This window comes from Papaver somniferum, chromosome 3 (genome assembly GCF_003573695.1).
Source record: "Papaver somniferum cultivar HN1 chromosome 3, ASM357369v1, whole genome shotgun sequence".
Taxonomy (NCBI): Eukaryota; Viridiplantae; Streptophyta; class Magnoliopsida; order Ranunculales; family Papaveraceae; genus Papaver; species Papaver somniferum.
The window spans coordinates 98,091,165-98,109,100 of NC_039360.1; the positions used below are offsets into that span (position 1 = coordinate 98,091,165).

At 37.0% G+C, this 17,936-nt stretch overlaps 3 protein-coding genes across 5 annotated transcripts; all 3 read left to right on the forward strand.

The window, feature by feature from the left end:
• Positions 1-5,098: 5,098 nt before the first annotated feature.
• On the forward strand, positions 5,099-7,017 carry LOC113356925. Its single transcript, XM_026600163.1, has one exon. It carries the CDS (start codon positions 5,238-5,240, stop codon positions 6,831-6,833), a length of 1,596 nt encoding a protein of 531 aa, XP_026455948.1. The 5' UTR covers positions 5,099-5,237; the 3' UTR covers positions 6,834-7,017.
• An 857-nt stretch (positions 7,018-7,874) lies between these two features.
• Positions 7,875-14,817, forward strand: LOC113356926 (WD40 repeat-containing protein HOS15-like). Its single transcript, XM_026600164.1, has 14 exons — positions 7,875-8,069; positions 9,274-9,419; positions 9,527-9,869; positions 11,036-11,124; positions 11,232-11,278; positions 11,700-11,850; positions 12,012-12,075; positions 12,830-12,988; positions 13,116-13,237; positions 13,337-13,411; positions 13,711-13,764; positions 13,865-13,938; positions 14,092-14,166; positions 14,307-14,817. Exons 1-14 carry the CDS (start codon positions 7,946-7,948, stop codon positions 14,524-14,526), a joined length of 1,743 nt encoding a protein of 580 aa, XP_026455949.1. The 5' UTR covers positions 7,875-7,945; the 3' UTR covers positions 14,527-14,817.
• A 272-nt stretch (positions 14,818-15,089) lies between these two features.
• Positions 15,090-17,021, forward strand: LOC113356927. Of its 3 annotated transcripts, XR_003363302.1 has the most exons (4): positions 15,090-15,355; positions 15,471-15,589; positions 15,812-15,884; positions 16,605-17,021. XR_003363302.1 is itself a non-coding variant. In XM_026600166.1 (3 exons), the coding sequence occupies exons 1-3, from the start codon at positions 15,204-15,206 to the stop codon at positions 16,610-16,612; spliced, it is 279 nt and encodes a 92-aa protein (XP_026455951.1). In that variant the 5' UTR covers positions 15,090-15,203; the 3' UTR covers positions 16,613-17,021. The 3 variants fall into 3 exon arrangements, 2 of the variants coding, with proteins under 2 accessions (XP_026455951.1, XP_026455950.1); XM_026600166.1 differs by lacking the exon at positions 15,812-15,884; XM_026600165.1 differs by lacking the exons at positions 15,812-15,884; positions 16,605-17,021 and having other exon boundaries at positions 15,471-15,636.
• Positions 17,022-17,936: the final 915 nt, after the last annotated feature.

The following is a 17,936-nucleotide window of genomic DNA, read 5'->3' on the forward strand; positions in this document are numbered from 1 at the left end:
TACGTGGCCTTTGCAAAACAGGGAAGGATGGTTTCTCACGGGTTTTTAGTTTGAAATAGGGAATGATTTGAGAGAGATTTTATCGGTAATTTGGATTAGTATGGTCCTGTTACGACAAAACAGGACGGGTATATGGGTTAGAATCGATCAACAAGGGCCGAATCATTGCTTTTGGATAAAACAGAGTATCACGAGTAACCCGAGTTTTCTATGTGTGATTAAGAGGTTTGCATGTGCCTGCTGCGAGTTTAACCACTTCTTGTATGATGAATGAACGTGTTTGGAGTGTTTTTACACGAGAAAACAGCGTGAGAAGATAAATCAATAACAAAAATATCTCGAGAATATTTGCATTTATTGTCGAGTAATGGAAGAATTTTTGGAGTGATTGCGCGAGATTTCTTGGTTCTGTTAGGATTAATTTATGAACCCCATGAACATGAAAACCAGTGGAATCCCGAGTCCCGGTCTCTCTTCATCCTGTGACAAAATTTGTATATATATATTTTCTTATTTGTAGTATTTTTATTTTATTAAAACTTAAAATCAATCCAACAAAGTCCGAGTGAACGACAACTCTACTTACCACTATATAAAATCACATCAATTTTTGGCGCCGCCGACGTGGATTTGTTTATAGATTTGTTTTTAGGTTTTCTTTTTCTTTTTATTATTTTTGTTATTTTTTATGCGTTTTGGTATTTCTTATTTGCTTTCAGATTTGGAGCTAAGCTAAAGAAAAGGGAGAAAGTGTTGAAAAGAAAGGCAAAACCCAAAAAGGAAAGAAAAGAGAAATCCAAAAGGAGTGAAGAAGAAGATTTTGTAAATAATTTTTTTTTAAAAAAAAAAAAAAATTGTAATTAAGGTTTTTATTTCTGTAATCTTTTATTTTTGGACCTTTTTTTTCTTTTTGGACATTGACTTTTATTCTATTTAAAAAACCCTACGGAAGGGTAGTTTTAAATAAACTGTGTGCAGAGAAGGACGACGATTATAATAACGCCTCGGCCCCTCGGGTTCGTACATGACATAAGAGTCGTGGCCCGAGTCGACTTCAACGGTTCATCCCCCGTCTGGAACGGGAGGTAAGAATTCTAAACACCCGCGAATCCCCTGTCAGCGGGTTTACTGGATGATTTTGTATGCATATATGTTGAGGAATCGAATACGGCTGTTTTAATTTCCTAGTAAAGGGCAAAGCCTGGCCATACAAGATAAGGGTTCGGATTTCATAACCGTTCTCTTCTTGTCCGCCTTAGGAAAACGAAACCAAACGCGAACCTAAGCCTGAAATTTTGACTAGAACGAGACCGATAGGGTAACGATCTTAATAGGAAATTGATATTTCTGTGGGAGACAGATTTATCTATCATAATAGACTTTTCTGTGGGAGACAAATTTGTTTATAAAGTCTTCGAATTTGGGTCGTAACAACTCTTAGTTGTGGGTGAGGTCAGCTAAGGGAATCATGTGCGGAGTCCTGCTGGGATTCAGAGGCGTAAGGAAGACGACTGTACCTTAATCAGTGTGAGACTTGGTTAGGGTTCAACTACATTCCAGTCTGAAGTTAACTTGTAGTAGGCTAGTGTTTGTAGAGGCTTAATACAATGTGGTGTTCAAATATGGACTAGGTCCCGGGGTTTTTCTACATTTGCGGTTTCCTCGTTAACAAAACTTCCGGTGTATGTGCTATTTCTTTTCCACATTATATTTTTTTATATAATTGAAATATCACAGGTTGTGCGTAGTTCAATCAATTGGTAAATCCGACCTTTGGTTGTTGGTTGAAATTGATTGACACTTGAACATTGGTTTTTGATGTCGTTCAAGTTATTTCTCATATTAGTCGGGCTCACAGATTTCTATCTATTCGATTGCAAATTGTATTGAGAAATTGAGATATAACTCTTGGATGTTTTTCCTTGATTGAGTATGACACTATAGTTGATTCTCTTGGAATTATATTAGAGTTAGTCCATACAGATTGCCGAACGAAATATTGGGTGTGGTTGTTAGACCCCCGCTTTTTCACCCTGTCCCACCCAAGACACACTTTATCCAAGTCCCAAAGCTTTTCAAAAGGTTTTGAGTCGTCAAAACCTTCAAAAACATCTTTACCTTCTACGGGGAGCCCAGTAATTTGATTAACACTGTCTGGGGTGATGGTTATCTCGCTGAACGGGAGATGAAAGGTGGTGGTTTCGGCCTAAAACCTTTCTCTGAATCCAGAAAAAAGTGACGATATCGAAGTCCTTTTGTGAATACTCAATTGCTAACCATAAACCCGAAGCTTCTACCACAGATTTACAACATCACATTCTTCATTCAATGACCAATAAAGAGCTATTTGACACTTCAATTTAGGAACCACTTTTGTATGATCCTAGACAAAACATAAAATTGTTAAAGAAAGATTAAATAATGGTAAAAAAATTGATAGAGACAAAGTTAGGGAAATATATTTACCCCAGCTGCACAAACTCTTGCAACCCACGAAGTTTCATAACTAAATAAGACTTCTCCCCCATCTCTAGGCAAACCCCAAGCACTTTCTTCCGTCTTGGGCGGCATTAACACCATATCCTCAATCACGCTATTTGCTGTAGGTGGAGCTTTATACTTCTTCTTTCCTTCGCCTTTGTTTCACTTATAGGTGGACGACCACCTTCTTCTTCAATTTCAGAATTGCTTTGTTGAGCAACCACAGGTACACGTTCAGTCACTTCTTCTCTTGGTCCACCAATGACGATACCTTTATTCCTTTGTCGAGCACCCAATGGAACCTTGCTACGAGGTATTAGAGTCCGCTCATGACTTGGTGTTACTTCTTGCATTCTCTTCCTATTTCCATTATCCTTATCCTTTGGTTGTCGATTCCTAAAAATGCCAACAACTGTGTTTATATATACATACAATGAAATAAACAAAGCTGAAACTCAGATGAACATACGATGTGGAAATTAGAAAACTTACGGCTTGAAAACTAAACCGTAGACAAATTAAGTTCAACCAACGGTGTGGAAAACACTACATACGATGAGGAAAATATCTAAGGATTTATATACGGTTTGAAAACCAAACCGTAGGTAAACTCAATTCAACTTACGATTTGGAAAAGATTACATACGATGGGGGGAAAATCCAAGGATTTGTATACGGTTTGAAAAGCAAACCGTATGTAAACTCAGTTAAGCTTAGGGTGTGGAACTGTCAACCTACGAGGGAGAATTTAGGGTTCAATTTTATCGCTGAAGAATATTCCACGGTTTAAAAACAAACCGTATGAGAAAGCAGTTAAACCTACGGTATGGATGGATGGATATTTCAAACCGTATGTATTGTCTAAGGTTTGGAAATTAAGAACTCCAAACCGTAGGCAGAACCCAAACTATTTTTTCTTAAACCTAATTCAGTCCAATCTACCTATTCATGCAACAAAAACCAATGAAAGAAGATGTGTTTTCTGATTCTTATCTTATTGAAGTCATTGCGGGTGGATTAAGTGGTGTTTGAGCTCTTTGATCGTTCAATTCTACATCTTCATCTAACTCCTTATTTGGTGTTGCATGTGATTGATTCACTGATTTTGGCTTCTTGTTTCTCTTAGGATCGTTTGTCCATCCCATAATCTTTATAGAAGTTTTAATCGACGATGAATAATATTGAGAATTGACGGTTAATCGAAGAAAATATCGAACAAGAGCGATGGAGACGATGTGGGAAGGAAGAGAGTGAGGAGATAATGAAACTGATTTTGGTTTAGGTTTAGGTATTTAAGGGGTGAAGGGTGTTTTGGTATTTTTGAATATTGCTTGCATATTCATCCATAGGTCAAATCGTATATGTAATTATTGGAATAATTGTTGGAGACTCAAATGATGGATATGCAAGCATGATAACTTATATGTTGTTCTATATCTCCATGAATCTAGCAACTTTTACTTGCATTGTATCATTTGGTCTACGTACCGGAACTGATAACATTCGAGATTATGCAGGATTATACACGAGAGATCCTTTTTTGACCCTCTTTTTAGCCCTATGTCTCTTATCTCCACTAGCAGGTTTTTTTCGTAAAACTCCATCTGTTCTGGTTTTGAATCCTTTTATCATCTTTTAGGACACTAGAATCCTTAAGAGCCCTCAAAACTCAAACCTTGGAGCCCTATAATAGGTTTCTCTTTTTAAAGCACACAACTACTAATAACAATCGGTTGAGACCCGCTTCAAAAAAATAAAAAAGAAAAAAAAAATCAATTGAGAAAACCGTGGTGCCTCATGTACAATTTATCTTAACACGCGTGAGATCTGTTTGTGTATTTCCTCGACTGAACCAGCTAGTCAGGAATCAGTTTGAACTAGTGACTCAGTCCGGTTTTAGACTGTTGTATTTTTCCCCGCAGTGAGAACAAAATGACAAATCTCTAGTTTTGTATGTATCTCCGAATAAGTTAGGGACTTATTAACTTATACTCAGATTTTTCTTTCAGTTTTTCTAAGCCACCAGATATTAACTAATACTCATTTTGTGTTTTTCTAAGAAATTAGAGACCATAGGAATCTATGATAGTTAAAGTGTTTAAGATCAATTCTCCTCCAAAAAGAAATTATCCGAGTTCTTCTCAATTTTTCTGGTTGAAAATGGTTTTCAATTTCCACGTAAATTAACTAAATCATCTCTGCTTAATAAATTACTACCTTTTCTTTTTCTTGATAGGATGCATGTATATCCTTTACCTTACATCTGCGAATAAGGAAAAAATTCATAAGCGAAAAACCAATTGTAAGAAATCATGGTGCCATGAATCTTCTAAGACTACATATCTGTACCTTTCTAGGTTATAAATATGGCCGTTTAACGTGGACAACTGGAGCACCAGCCATCAATTTGTCATTGTCCCTAATTTAACTACCAGCTTATTATTTCTAACTTCGTCTTAATGGCACCTAAATATCGAAGACGAGGCCCACTTACAGCCACCATTTCATCCATTTCTTAGTACGCTCATCTAGTGGTCAAGCTTTACTGAAACTTGCATGCATGGCAAACCTTCTATCACTAGTTCTTGTTCTCGATATGCTCCTTACATACAAACAATCCTTAGTCATTCAGTCTCTCATCTCCTTATATATGTAAACTTAGTATCATCAACTTACTTATTGTCTCTTCACAGGAACAAAGCACTAGAATCAACACTCATTATATTCATCAAAACTCAAGAGCTATAACAGCTACCATGGATATCTGGTCATGGATGTCCGAGCTTCCTAGCTCAGGAGACGATTGGCATGAATCTTCATTGATCTTCGAACTCGCTAATGATGGAAAACATCTCAACTCCACGACCGACAACTCAATTCTACTCAAAGCAGAAAAAAGTACTTCAGCAGGATCAAACTCCCTGCAGGTTACGTTCTCTGTTTGCATACAAGGTTTTGAACCATATGTTACTGAAAAAACACTATGGGTTTCAAACCCATGTTCACTCTCATCCGAACAACCTTACCTTCCACTCCTCCTTCAACTCATCCAGGAAATCATAATTCATGCACCAAATTCTCACGAGAGTACATGTCCACGTTCTCAACATCAAAAACTCAAACCAGAACCAGTTTCATGGATCGTCGATTCACACTCACCTGAATCGCTCTCTCATTTCTTTAACTTCATTTTCCTTTGTCGCATCTTTTGGATTTGTGTTTGTGACGCACCTTCTGAAGTTGGATCTGTTTACTTTCATAAACTACTGACTCCAAATCTAAACCTTCTATCCTGTAAACATGTTATCCGTAATTTCTTCGTTTCAATAGGAATTGATGGTGAATTATGTATCATGCGCACCTTGGGCTACATGTTAGCCAACTGGCATATCTTAAGAGACCTCCGTGTTGGTTTACAGATGTTAACCCCTCTTCCATCTAATGGATTCTCTTATGCAACTGAATCTCATGGTTTTTGGGTTTTAAAAGGCTATGCTCCAGTTCTTTCAATGCAACCTAGCCATCGACAGAATTCGACATTACGGTTAAATCAGTTTGATACGAAGGAAACAGTACTGAAGTACGTATTGGCGCATCAACAACTCGAGGCTACGATTCAGCTTCAGTATTCGGTTTATTTTACCGACGGCTTTATCCAAGTAAATGCACGTATTGATAACTTGCGTTTCCACATGGTGAAACTAGGTTTTAACAAGAATGAGGAGGCAAATACTGTGTGTTCAGATGAACGGCATTTTCCGTCGAGAATTCGGATTTGGGCAGGACCAGAAATTGGAGCCAACTACGTCTCAAGTTTAAGCTTAGGTCGTTCTACTGAGAACCAAGAGAGGGAAGTTGAAACGAAAAAGGCTGTCAAAGGTAGTTCAGGAAAACTAAGAGGAATGGCAAAGACAACATCGAGAAGAAAAACAAAGAGTTGGAGATTTGATCAAGATGCCGAAGGACATGCTGCAATTTTCGAAGCGGTTTTATGTGACAGTGCGACCGGTATAGAGGTCTCCACATGGAAGGCTACTAAGAGCGGTGATGAAGTGGGAAATCCGATGACCGGCTTGAAAAATCGGTACAACGATGCAAGCAGATTGTTTAATAAAGCTGGAGGGTTGGTATTTAATGGTGATGAGTATGGTGAAGGAGTTGGATGGAGATTGAGCAGAGATATGGAAGGAAGTGTTTTGAAGTGGAGATTAGGAGGGAAGATTTGGGTTAGTTATTGCCCAAACAGTAATGACTTGAAGAATGACAATACTACTTCTACTTTTGAAACTAGATGTGTAAACTGGTGCGAGGAAGTTGATTTGCCTTTGATCCGTGGGAAACTTTTACTATAAACAGCATAATTTTATGCTTTCTATGAAGTAGTGATGCATGCCTAGTGCCTAAAATGAGAGATCGTACATATGTATTGTAATCTTAATGCAGTAGCATTGTTGGTACGAAATAAAAAAAGAGAAGAAAAATATTAGTATATCTGTATATGGAATAGATTTATAAAACTCATTGAAATATGCGTCACTCCTCAAGTCGCAAACTTATAGCATGTTTGGATACAAATCTTCTTTGCTTCACAAAAAGCTGAATTTTCTGTTTCGTTCTGAAAAATTATTGACAAACTGACTTCTAGCTTTATGAATTTTAGAAATCGAAAAATAACTTCCGAGTGTACATCCAAACATCATGTTAATCCCACGGACGCTCTTCTACAGTTTAGGCATAAGTAATTCCACAGAAATGACTAAAGTCTCCTTCTTGGAGCCCGTGTTTTCAAAATATTTAGGCAAACGCAACATATAAGCAATTTCCTTACTACTAAACTGCATAATCACTGTTGCAGTAAAGAATAGCCCATTACTGCATTTATTGGCATGTTGGGTACAAAAATGACTACTGATTTTTAGGCCTCTTCTCGTGGTAGTCTGCCTCGCATTTATGCACTGCAGAGTGCACGAGAGTGTGTTGATTTTGCTAGAATCCGCATCAAGTATTTAACCAAAGTTGCCCAACTTTGTAACCTTTGAAAGGTCTGACTCTAAATAAATACTTTGCAATCTTCGTTTTATCAAGCAGTGAAAGAAATATGAACCAGGCTGGGATGGCAGACTGAGTCGACATAGATGAGTTGAGTACGTAGAATATAGTACCGTTCTCTTACAATATGCATGTACATGGGTTTCTTGTTTGTTAACACCTTTTAGAGTGTTTGTACCAGATAATCTATCCAAGATTCCCACAGGAAGTGCATTTCAAGATGCTCCACACTTTTTATCTCTACCAGAAGCATCCTAAATTCCCTGGTCCTGGATACACAGTAACATACTCATTAAAATTTCTAAAATTTCCTTTTATTAATAAAAAAAAACGTTTTTTATCTTGAAAATGGCTCTTGCCTTGTTCTAGATAGATAGAGAGAGAAAAGAGTCTCTCTTGGGTTTAATTTGATTTCATGTTTGAAACTGCTGCTGGAATCTCCAAGCTCCTTAAATCAACCGGCAACCATTCCAGAAAAATGGTTTCACTCACTTCTGTCGAATTGAATTATCTCGTTTTTCGGTATCTTAATGAATCAGGTCAGGCTTTTTTTTCTCTTTTTCTTTTTTCAGAACACAACTTTAATTGGCTATCACATTTCCAAATTATTTGCCCCAGATATCTAGGGTTTCTCTAATGGTTGATTTTAGTCAGGATTTAGCTTAGATTTAATAATCAGCTTCCACCATTATTTTTTACTTAATATTTAGGGTTTGGGGTTTTGTGGTATAACTGTTTTTTGGAGAGATTTCCGTCATTATTTTGGTACTCTACTTAGAATATAAAGTTAAACCCATTGTACATGAAATTTAAAATTAAAACTTTGGTCTATATTTTTATTTTTAATTTGATTAAGACATACACAGCGTAACTAGGCAGGTAACTCATGTTTCTGCTTGTAATTTAATCCTGGCAGGACATAGCATTTGGTTCACTTGTTTATTAGTTAAATTTTAGGATTATGTGAAGTTAGCATTTTTGTAAGACTGTATTGATCATTCACGAAAAAACCTATGTAGCTTGGTCTTAGGATAATAGGGTGTTCGTTTGACAATAGTTTACAAATCTTCATGTGGAATATGGATCCTTTGATGAAAAGTAAATTGGTTATGAACATCTTTCATTCTGGAAGAACTTGTTTATCTCGATCTATAGGTTCGCAGCAGTTGCTTGTAGAATCTTGGCGTTTATTCAGTATAGTAGTTCCTATATGTCAAATTATAAAAAAAAAATTGCTTTCTAGTTGCAAACATGTCAGTTTTCATTTTCTTTCTTTGTTGCATGTTTAAATAGTCTGGATTAAGCATTTAGTGTCCTTTGTCCTGCTGAACCTTTTTATTTTTAAATGTACAACTCTTTTTTTCTCAACAATAAATGTTATTAATAGCCAAAATTTTCACACATTACAACCAAAAATTGTACAGAGGACAAAAGAATCCCAATGGATTTACTTTACAAGCTCAACTGATCTAATATGAACTCTATCAGGACATTCCATACTCACTAGATAGTTGGGCCTGGTACTGTATACTCATTGCTTCCCACTTCCTAAGGAAGCCCCTTTTATTGCTAGCTTGTCAGCAGCAACATTTATGTCCCTGAAACTATGTCCGAATTGCACTTGGATGTATGACTACATCGGAAAAGCATGTTGACACTCCCACATCAGAAGTTTATTTCTTTCACACCATTGATTCCACTAGTCACAAAATTTAAGTTGTGGGTTTTTGTGTACTTTTTTAGGCTTCACACATGCGGCATTTGCTTTAGGATATGAAGCAGGGATCAACAGAAGTCCTATCGATGGTAATTTAGTTCCACCTGCTGCTCTTGTCACGTTTGTACAAAAAGGACTTCAGTACCTTGAATTGGAAGCAAACTTGTGTAACGTGCGTATCCTCATTGACATCTGCTGATTTTAACCTGTTGTTTCTTGTAGCACTTCACAATATACACTTGAATGTTATGCTGATTGGTGATTGTTTAAGATTGTTAGGGCAATGCAGATTCTGATGAAGACTTCTCCTTTCTACAACCTTTGGATCTTATCACAAAAGATGTCAATGAATTGAGGCAAATTATTAAAGAGAAGAAAGAAAATCTTCAAAAGAAACAACGGAAGGATATGGAAAAAGATAAGGAACCTAAACGCGATATTGCACAAGATGGTAAGAGGGAAAAAGAAAATGGAAAGCAACATATAGAACGTGAAAGAGATAGAGAAGTGATGGAAAAGGATAGCGAGCAAGAAAAGGAAAAGCATCTTGAGGAGAAAGTTGATGGAGAGCCTGTTAAAACTCACGAAGATGTCAAACCTGATGCTAACGAAGATATTCCAGGTAATGTAAACTCATATTTCAAGTAAAAATTTAAAAATTATTGAGCTAATTAGTAGAACTTGGAGCTCTTGGTACAGAAAGGTCATTTTCTTTGCGAGGGAATTATATAGATTTTTCTAAAGCCAATCCATGCGCCATCTGGTTCCCCTTCCTGTAGGTAAACATAAGTGAAACTGAAATCACAGAAAGAACAAGTTTTTCCACTTCTTGAAGACAAGTAAGTGATCCTCGGTGGACACTACTTGTCCCTGAGTTTACATGATTCACTATATTAGAGGCATCTCCTCCAATATCGAAGGATGAAAGCTGCAGTCCTTTACCCATAGTAGTGCTTTCATCACACCCAATTCATGCACCATCTGGTTCCCCTTCCTGTAGGTAAACATAAGTGAAACTGAAATCAAGGAAAGAACAAGTTTTTCCACTTCTTGAAGACAAGTAAGTGATCCTCGGTGGACACTGATTGTCCCTGAGTTTACATAATTCACTGTATTAGAGGCATCTCCTCCAATATCGAAGGATGAAAGCTGCAGTCCTTTACCCATAGTAGTGCTTTCATCATACCTTGAACTTCCACTACCTGCATCCCGCAAAATTTGCATAAGAATCTCTCTGTACAATCCTTATACCTGCCTTTGAGTCCTCCTGGTGCTGGTTTGAAGCATGTCTCGCTTCTTCTCTTTATGGCCTGATCTTATGTTTGGTTTCTTTTGCTTTTGTAGTTTTACAAACTTAACTTTATCCCACTACTAGGCAAATTTGGTCTCCAACATTTATTTTGAATGCTAATGAGACTGCTCAGGCAATGTTCAATAACAATCTGTGCTATAAACAAGTTCTTCTTTATGTTATCTGTCATGACCTATTTTGTACTTTGTTATATGCTGAAGATATAAAGCAATTGAATCATGAAACCTTTGCACCTCTGCATATTTATATCACATTGTTAAGAATGCCACGTTGAACAGAATAAACATGTGAGTATGGATAAAGATATGAGTATACTAGTTGAATAACCAGAGAATAAAATGTTTTCTAATCCAACATTATTTCATAAACTTTGAAGATACAAGTTAATTTTTTAATTATTGTGTTTCCTGTCAGGATGAAATGTTGGTATCCAGTTCATGCCACTTATACTTATTTTTTTTTTCATACCCTGCCAGAACCAATGGATATATGTCCAGCCGCACAGTCAAAGCCTGTTGAAATTCCTAGTTCTGATGTAACTATTTTGGAAGGGCATGCTTCTGAGGTGTGTGGTGTTTGCTCCCTTCATCTCTCTCTGCTTATGTGGATTTGTTTTCTGTCAGATGTTGTCATGTTGTTATTGCTTGTAATATGCGTCTCAATTGTTGACAGGTTTTTGCTTGTGCATGGAGTCCAGCCGGTTCACTTCTGGCATCAGGGTGAGTAAGCTTTCATTCCGTTGTGATATATTTTGTATTCTTTGCGTCATTGCATGTTAATATCTGCTGTGATGAAGGATATTGATCTGTTGGTAATTGTGAACACTACTGCCTGCTTACATTTATTAGGGTGATAATATTAGGTTTTAGGCATAATACATCGTGAAAGTTACGATAATTTTAGACACTGTGCGGTTACCACACTGTTTATCTATTATATTTTTTTCTCAAAATGCTCTTCATTTTCGCCACTCCACTATATTTGCTGTTCTTAATACCTCGAAATAGAGTTTCATCAAATGATTTGTACTTCAGAATCTCGGGGCATGAGTTTTATTTCATCTAGTTAACCTTGTATTTTCATGAGAATATTCTAGTGACTTGCTGTGTTAAATCTTTAGATTCTTCTTTCAATTTACAGGTCTGGAGATTCAACAGCACGGATTTGGGAGATTCCTGTTGGATTATGTACTTCAAACACAGAAATTGGACCTGCAAATGTATTAGTGTTGAAACATTTTAAGGGTAGAACCAACGAAAAAAGCAAGGATGTCACAACACTTGACTGGAATGTAAGGGTGGCAAAATCTCAACAGTTTTATTTATATTACCATGAAGCATAACGTCCCGATAGGGTTGTAACTCCAATTTTATATCATGATTTTATTCTTTCTTTTTTTTACTCTCCTTACTGCTCATTTAAGATTTCGTGTCTTTGGTTGTTGTTGCACAGGGAGTGGGGACACTACTTGCAACAGGTTCTTATGATGGACAAGCAAGAATCTGGACTAGAGAGGGTAAGCTGTTTTAAAATGAAAATCCTGTATTCTTTTTAAGTTTATCATATTCTTTTATTACTGTCTATGCGTGACTATAATTATTTTATTGTCATAACAGCTTTTAAAAGAGTTGGTTATTCCATGTCTCAATGGACCCTAAAGTTGCGAATTACTTACATTTGCTACCATGACTGTATCAAATCTCTAAAAGCCTCAGTTTTTGACTTTGTAACAAATTTTACTCTGGTTATCTGATTTCCAATTTTTCCTTCATTTCTTTAAAGCAAATGTTTTTTTGTTTTTTTTAAGCTTTTCTTTTCTCTTCTTTTTTCCTGTGGGAGGGTAGGTTTGGATTGAATTAAGGTATCCAGGAATCGAAGTCTAAATTTTGGAAGTAGGTTAGTTGGGGTTGAAGTTGTGACAAAGTTGGAGACCTCGCTAGAAAATCAATACAACTTGTAGGTGGTAGCGTGACTAGTTGACAACTTTACAATCCATAGGGAGATGGAGTAGATCATAAATTATTAACATGTATGCTGGCCAAACGTGTTCCTCAAACTTGATGAGAGTACTTTGTTGTACATTACGTTTAGCATCTCTTAATCCTACATTATTTGTTATTAGTAGTTTAGTTTGTATAAACTAACGTTTCCACGTTATAGCCAGGTGATTTTTGCTTTAACTTCTAGATATTATTAGTAAAAGGGGAGCTGTCTGTTGTATCTCGGATGCTCTGGCACTCATATTTTAATTCGGCTTATAATTTGAGCAGGGGAGCTGAGAAGCACTTTAAACAAACATAAAGGCCCTATTTTTTCTCTAAAGTGGAACAAGAAGGGAGATTATCTTCTCAGTGGTAGTGTGGATAAAACTGCTATCGTGTGGGATGTGAAGACAGGAGAATGGAAGCAACAATTTGAATTTCACACAGGTATCTTGATTTTCTTATTCTTAATATTTTTATAGATTCAGATATATGATATACTGTAGAAGATTGTGGTAGCATCAGCTTACTGGTCAAGTATCATCATCATTTATTGTATAATGTCATTCCACAGCTCCGGCACTTGATGTTGATTGGCGAACCAATTCTCAGTTTGCAACATGCTCAACTGATAGCATGATTTATGTTTGCAAGATTGGAGAAAATCGTCCAATAAGAACTTTTTCCGGTCATCAGGTTTCTTCTCGCAGCTAACTAATAATTCTTCTGTCTCCACGCTGTGACTGTCTCTGCATATATGTTATACACGCTAAGTGTCTCATTATGTTTTTCCAGGGTGAAGTTAATGCTATAAAATGGGATCCGTCAGGTTCATTGTTGGCTTCTTGCTCTGATGATGGCACAGCAAAGGTACACGAGATTTCTTTTTCTTTTTCTTTCAAGGTCATTTACTGGGATCCAGTATCTGGGATACCTTATGTCAAGTGCAAGTTAGTATAGCTTGATTTTGTGCAAGTTATTAACGTATTATATGAGCCATTTGCTGTTGTCTAAGATAGGTTATGCTCAATGTTGAATTTCCTATTCTGGATGTTGAAGAAATAGAATGCTAACGTCATTTGTTTGACATACTTTTGTTCTTTGCGGTGAGGAATGTTTCTAGTACAGTGAATGTCTTAACTGTCATCCTGAATTTATCCGTGAAACAGATATGGAGTACGAAGCAGGACAAGCACGTGCATGACTTGAAGGAGCATGCTAAGGTTTTTCCCAGTTTCTTCTTCTTTAATTTTTTTTTCTTTCTTTATTATTCTTGTTAATTTTGTTTATCTGCTTCTCAAACAAATGATATATATTGTACAGGAGATATACACTATCAGATGGAGTCCAACTGGCCCAGGCACAAACAACCCTAATCAGCAATTATTGTTGGCAAGGTTAGTGGCTTCCCTTTCGCTGTCTGGCTCATTTGCTTCTCTTTTATCAACTACATTACATACTCGATATCATAGTTGGCCTATTAAAACCCTGCTTATGTATTTGATTACTGTGAATTTTCTAATATTATGAGTCTGTGAATTATTGGTCAGTGCATCCTTTGACTCTACAATAAAGCTGTGGGATGTGGAGTTAGGAAAAGTGATCTACAGCTTTGACGCCCACAGGTACGCATAAGCATTCAAACTTGTTGAAACTTATTTACTTCTCCGAGTACTATCTAGCATGAGAAAGTAATCTCCACGATTTTTGTGAACGTCTGTGTTCCGCATGTGTTTGAAATTTTCCGGCTCCTTTTTTGCTACAGGGAGCCCGTATACTCTGTTGCATTTAGCCCTAACGGCGAGTATCTAGCGAGTGGATCGCTGGACAGAAGTCTACATATATGGTCAATGAAGGATGGAAGTTTGGTGAAAACATACAACGGAAGTGGAGGTATATTTGAAGTTTGCTGGAACAAGGAAGGTGACAAAATTGCAGCTTGTTTCGCCAACAACACTGTCTGTGTCTTGGATTTCAGAATGTAGCTGGGCTGAAGTCGACGACTTTGTATACTTTTAGCAGGATATATTAGCTTTAACAGAACTATTTTGATTCACTGGTTGATTTTTAAGTATATGTAAGGGCAAGTTAGTGGGTCTGGTATACATTTCATTGTTAAAGGTTGTAAAGTTTAGTGTGTATTCTTCATTGCAGCATCTGAATTTTTATCAGTGATTACGAGGATGATGATCGTAAGACAGTAGTAACTGCCATGTGTTTTAATATATGTATAAACTTAATTTGTTAATGAAGGTTAACAGTTGTTCGTTGTTTTGAAAGGCTTCAATTACTTTCGAGTCCGTTAAATAAATATGTACTCCTAGTGCATATGCCTTCACCAAATAAATTGTTGCACCTTCATCTGACTAGCACACTTGTATCAGTTGGCAACTCGCCCTGTGGTGGACTGGTGGTGTTTGGTTTTGCTGATTTTGTGCCGGGCTCATTTATGTGTGGCTAGTCACATCTGACTCGGCTGAAATCATATGGGCTCATCGGCAAACAGACTATAACTTCTTGTTGATTTTCAATTGTACAAAACATCATTTTCTTCGTCACAAGAGACTTGCGAGTCAGATCAGAAAAATCTCTCGTGAAACCCTTGAAATCGATACAGAACCAGAAATCGAAAGAGAGAAACAGACAGAGAAATCGAAAGAGAATGGCGTGGCGTTCAGCAGGATCTCTATCAAGGTCATTACTATCAACAGCAAGCGCTTCATCAGTTCGATCTTCACCAACAATTCCTCGGGTTCGTCCATCACCATTCACATCTTCCCCTCGCAGTCGCACCTTCTCCTTCACTAATCCAAGGTAAAAATTCTCAACAACCCTAAAAGAATCATTTTGGTAGGGTTTTTTTTCTTTTTTTTTTTCATAAACCCTAATTCTGTTATGTGATTTATCTGTCTGGGTTATGTTTTTCAAGGACAATGGGTGAACTAGGTTGCGCACAATCATTACTACCGCTTCACAACATGGTTGCAGCAACTCGACTTACATCACATCTGTCGTTGAACGCTCGAGCTTTCACCGAGCTCTCTCAGGGTACCTTTTGCAGAACTTGTCAAGATCGCTAAGTAGTGTAGTTTCTCCTCTCCACTTTCTGTATGTTAGGTGTTTGTTTTAGGTCTAAAGGAAAAATGAGGATTTTCTTTGTCTTCTATGTTTATGGCTTTAGGATTTGTTTTTGAATGATGATTACTCGGTTTTAGGAGTTGTTTTCGAAGTGTGATGAATTAGTTGAATTTGGGTTGAGTTTGATTATAGGAAATGGAAAAGATGGGTGATACAAGACATCAAATGCTGCAACAGTGGATTAAGGATGCTGCCGTAATGTAGAGTAGGTTCTTTTTATTCTCTCTTGGTATAATGTGAACTTGTATCTGCTCAATTATGTGAAACTAGGTAAAGATTAGAAACACCAAATTTGAACCACCTCATCCATTGCGAACTACTTGTCATAGTGGTTGATACGCTTGGGGAAGTTTTCCTAGAATTTTGTTCATTCGGACTACCTTAGTGGGAAAACTTGCCACTGTGTAGATTGCTTTCTGGGGTTGACTACTTTGTTGCTCGAACCCTCAATATTTGGAGTATTTATTTGAACCTCTCCATTGTAACTCGCGTCAAAACTAACAGAGGCACTACTGTTAAGAATAGAGATTGCTTCTTATTATGATCGTCTTCTTCTGATCTGCCCTACATTGTTGTTGGTGATGATTCTCTAGCTTATACATGGCATTTGGGTAATATATGATTGAGGTCCTAGTAAGAAGATATTCTTTGTTCGCTAAGTGAAGTTGCATAAATCATCACGCTTAGCAGTCCCTGATTCTTTTCTAGTGAAGTCTTCCAACATGTTAAACTTAAGCTCGCATGATGTGAGATGATAATGTTGCCGTTGATACAGCTTAATAAATGTGCATCCCATATGGGGAGGAATTATCGATCATGCAACTTTTTTGTCCTTTGAATTTCACTAATCTTTACTTTGTATTCTTCCTCTCTTGGCTTTGCATGATTTCATTAATTTGATTATTACGTCATTTGTACTTTGCAGGTACATGAATGGGGATCGTTTTGTTGGCACAGCAGTGCAAATGATATGAGGGTTTAGAGATAGATGTATGGATCTTCTGCAGACAGTTTGATTCATTGGAGTACGATGGAACCAGTAACATAAGCAATGAGAGTTTTACCGTGTTTTTTTGTTTTTCCATTTGTTGAGAAAACGTTTTGAACTACTCTTTTTTCTTTTTTTTTTTTTTGGAGAATTCGTCGTTTGATATTTGGTCAGTTGTAGGTTTGAAACTCTTAATGCTTTAGACTTCGAAGCATTTTAGTTTTTTGGAAGTTAAATCTTCAAATATATTCATTCCTGGCAGAACTCTTATAATAGTGTTTCAACTTTCAACTAAGAACACATGAAAGTGATGCCCATTGCTATGTGCACCAGTTAAATAAACATGTGTGAACATTTTGTTGTGTGGCAGAATCTGCTAGGTACAGTTCTGAATTTCCTGGAACACTTTTACTTTTGTATGGGTAATCAAGCTACTAAGTTTGCTCTTGTTAACGGAATTCAAAGGGTTACCAAAGCATGGAAGCTTTCAAATGTTAAAAACTTTGAAATGTGCAATAGGATTCTCTGCAGCATAGCACACATTGATTAGTTACCATGAGTAGAATGTATGACTAAAAATATGCTTTGTGACAAGACATTGGGGTTTATCTAAAGTGGTTGTGAACTTGTAATACATAGGAGATGAAATTAAAAAAACTATTTGAGATTAAATCTGCCACTGTGACCATGAAATGCTCTTTTATCCAAAAGTTGTCCCATGACCCTACGCTGACAGTGGCGCAGTATGTACCGATATCCGAAGGCTTTTTGACCCTGGACTTGCCTTTTGACCCGGAACAAGTCCATGGCCTACCTGGAATGAATTCATCTTATGAAAGTAACGCCGGCTTGCCAGCCTCGAAACAACCTGCACTAGGCATGAGCAATATGGCCCAATATGTACCATCATGACTAAAAAGTGTGGTGACGGTTATAATACCTGCATAATACCTGCCTAGTTTTAGGCTTATGCTTATTTGAGATCTATGAATTCTGAATCCCATCTAGAGTAAGGGGATAAGGGGTGTCTAAACTAGGTAAATGTAGTAAGTTACCCTCATTATTAGAATCTAATTCCAAGTCTTATTTTTTTATTTTATTTTTCAAAACATCGTCGAAGCTTGTAATTGGTTAAACTCCGATGGGATGGGCAAACAAGCATATTTGCTCATTATACACCTATAGTGGGATGGACAAACGAGCAAAATGGATGGACAAACCCTCGAATAAAAGGGTTTGTCCAGCTTGTCTCAACTTGAAACGACCGGA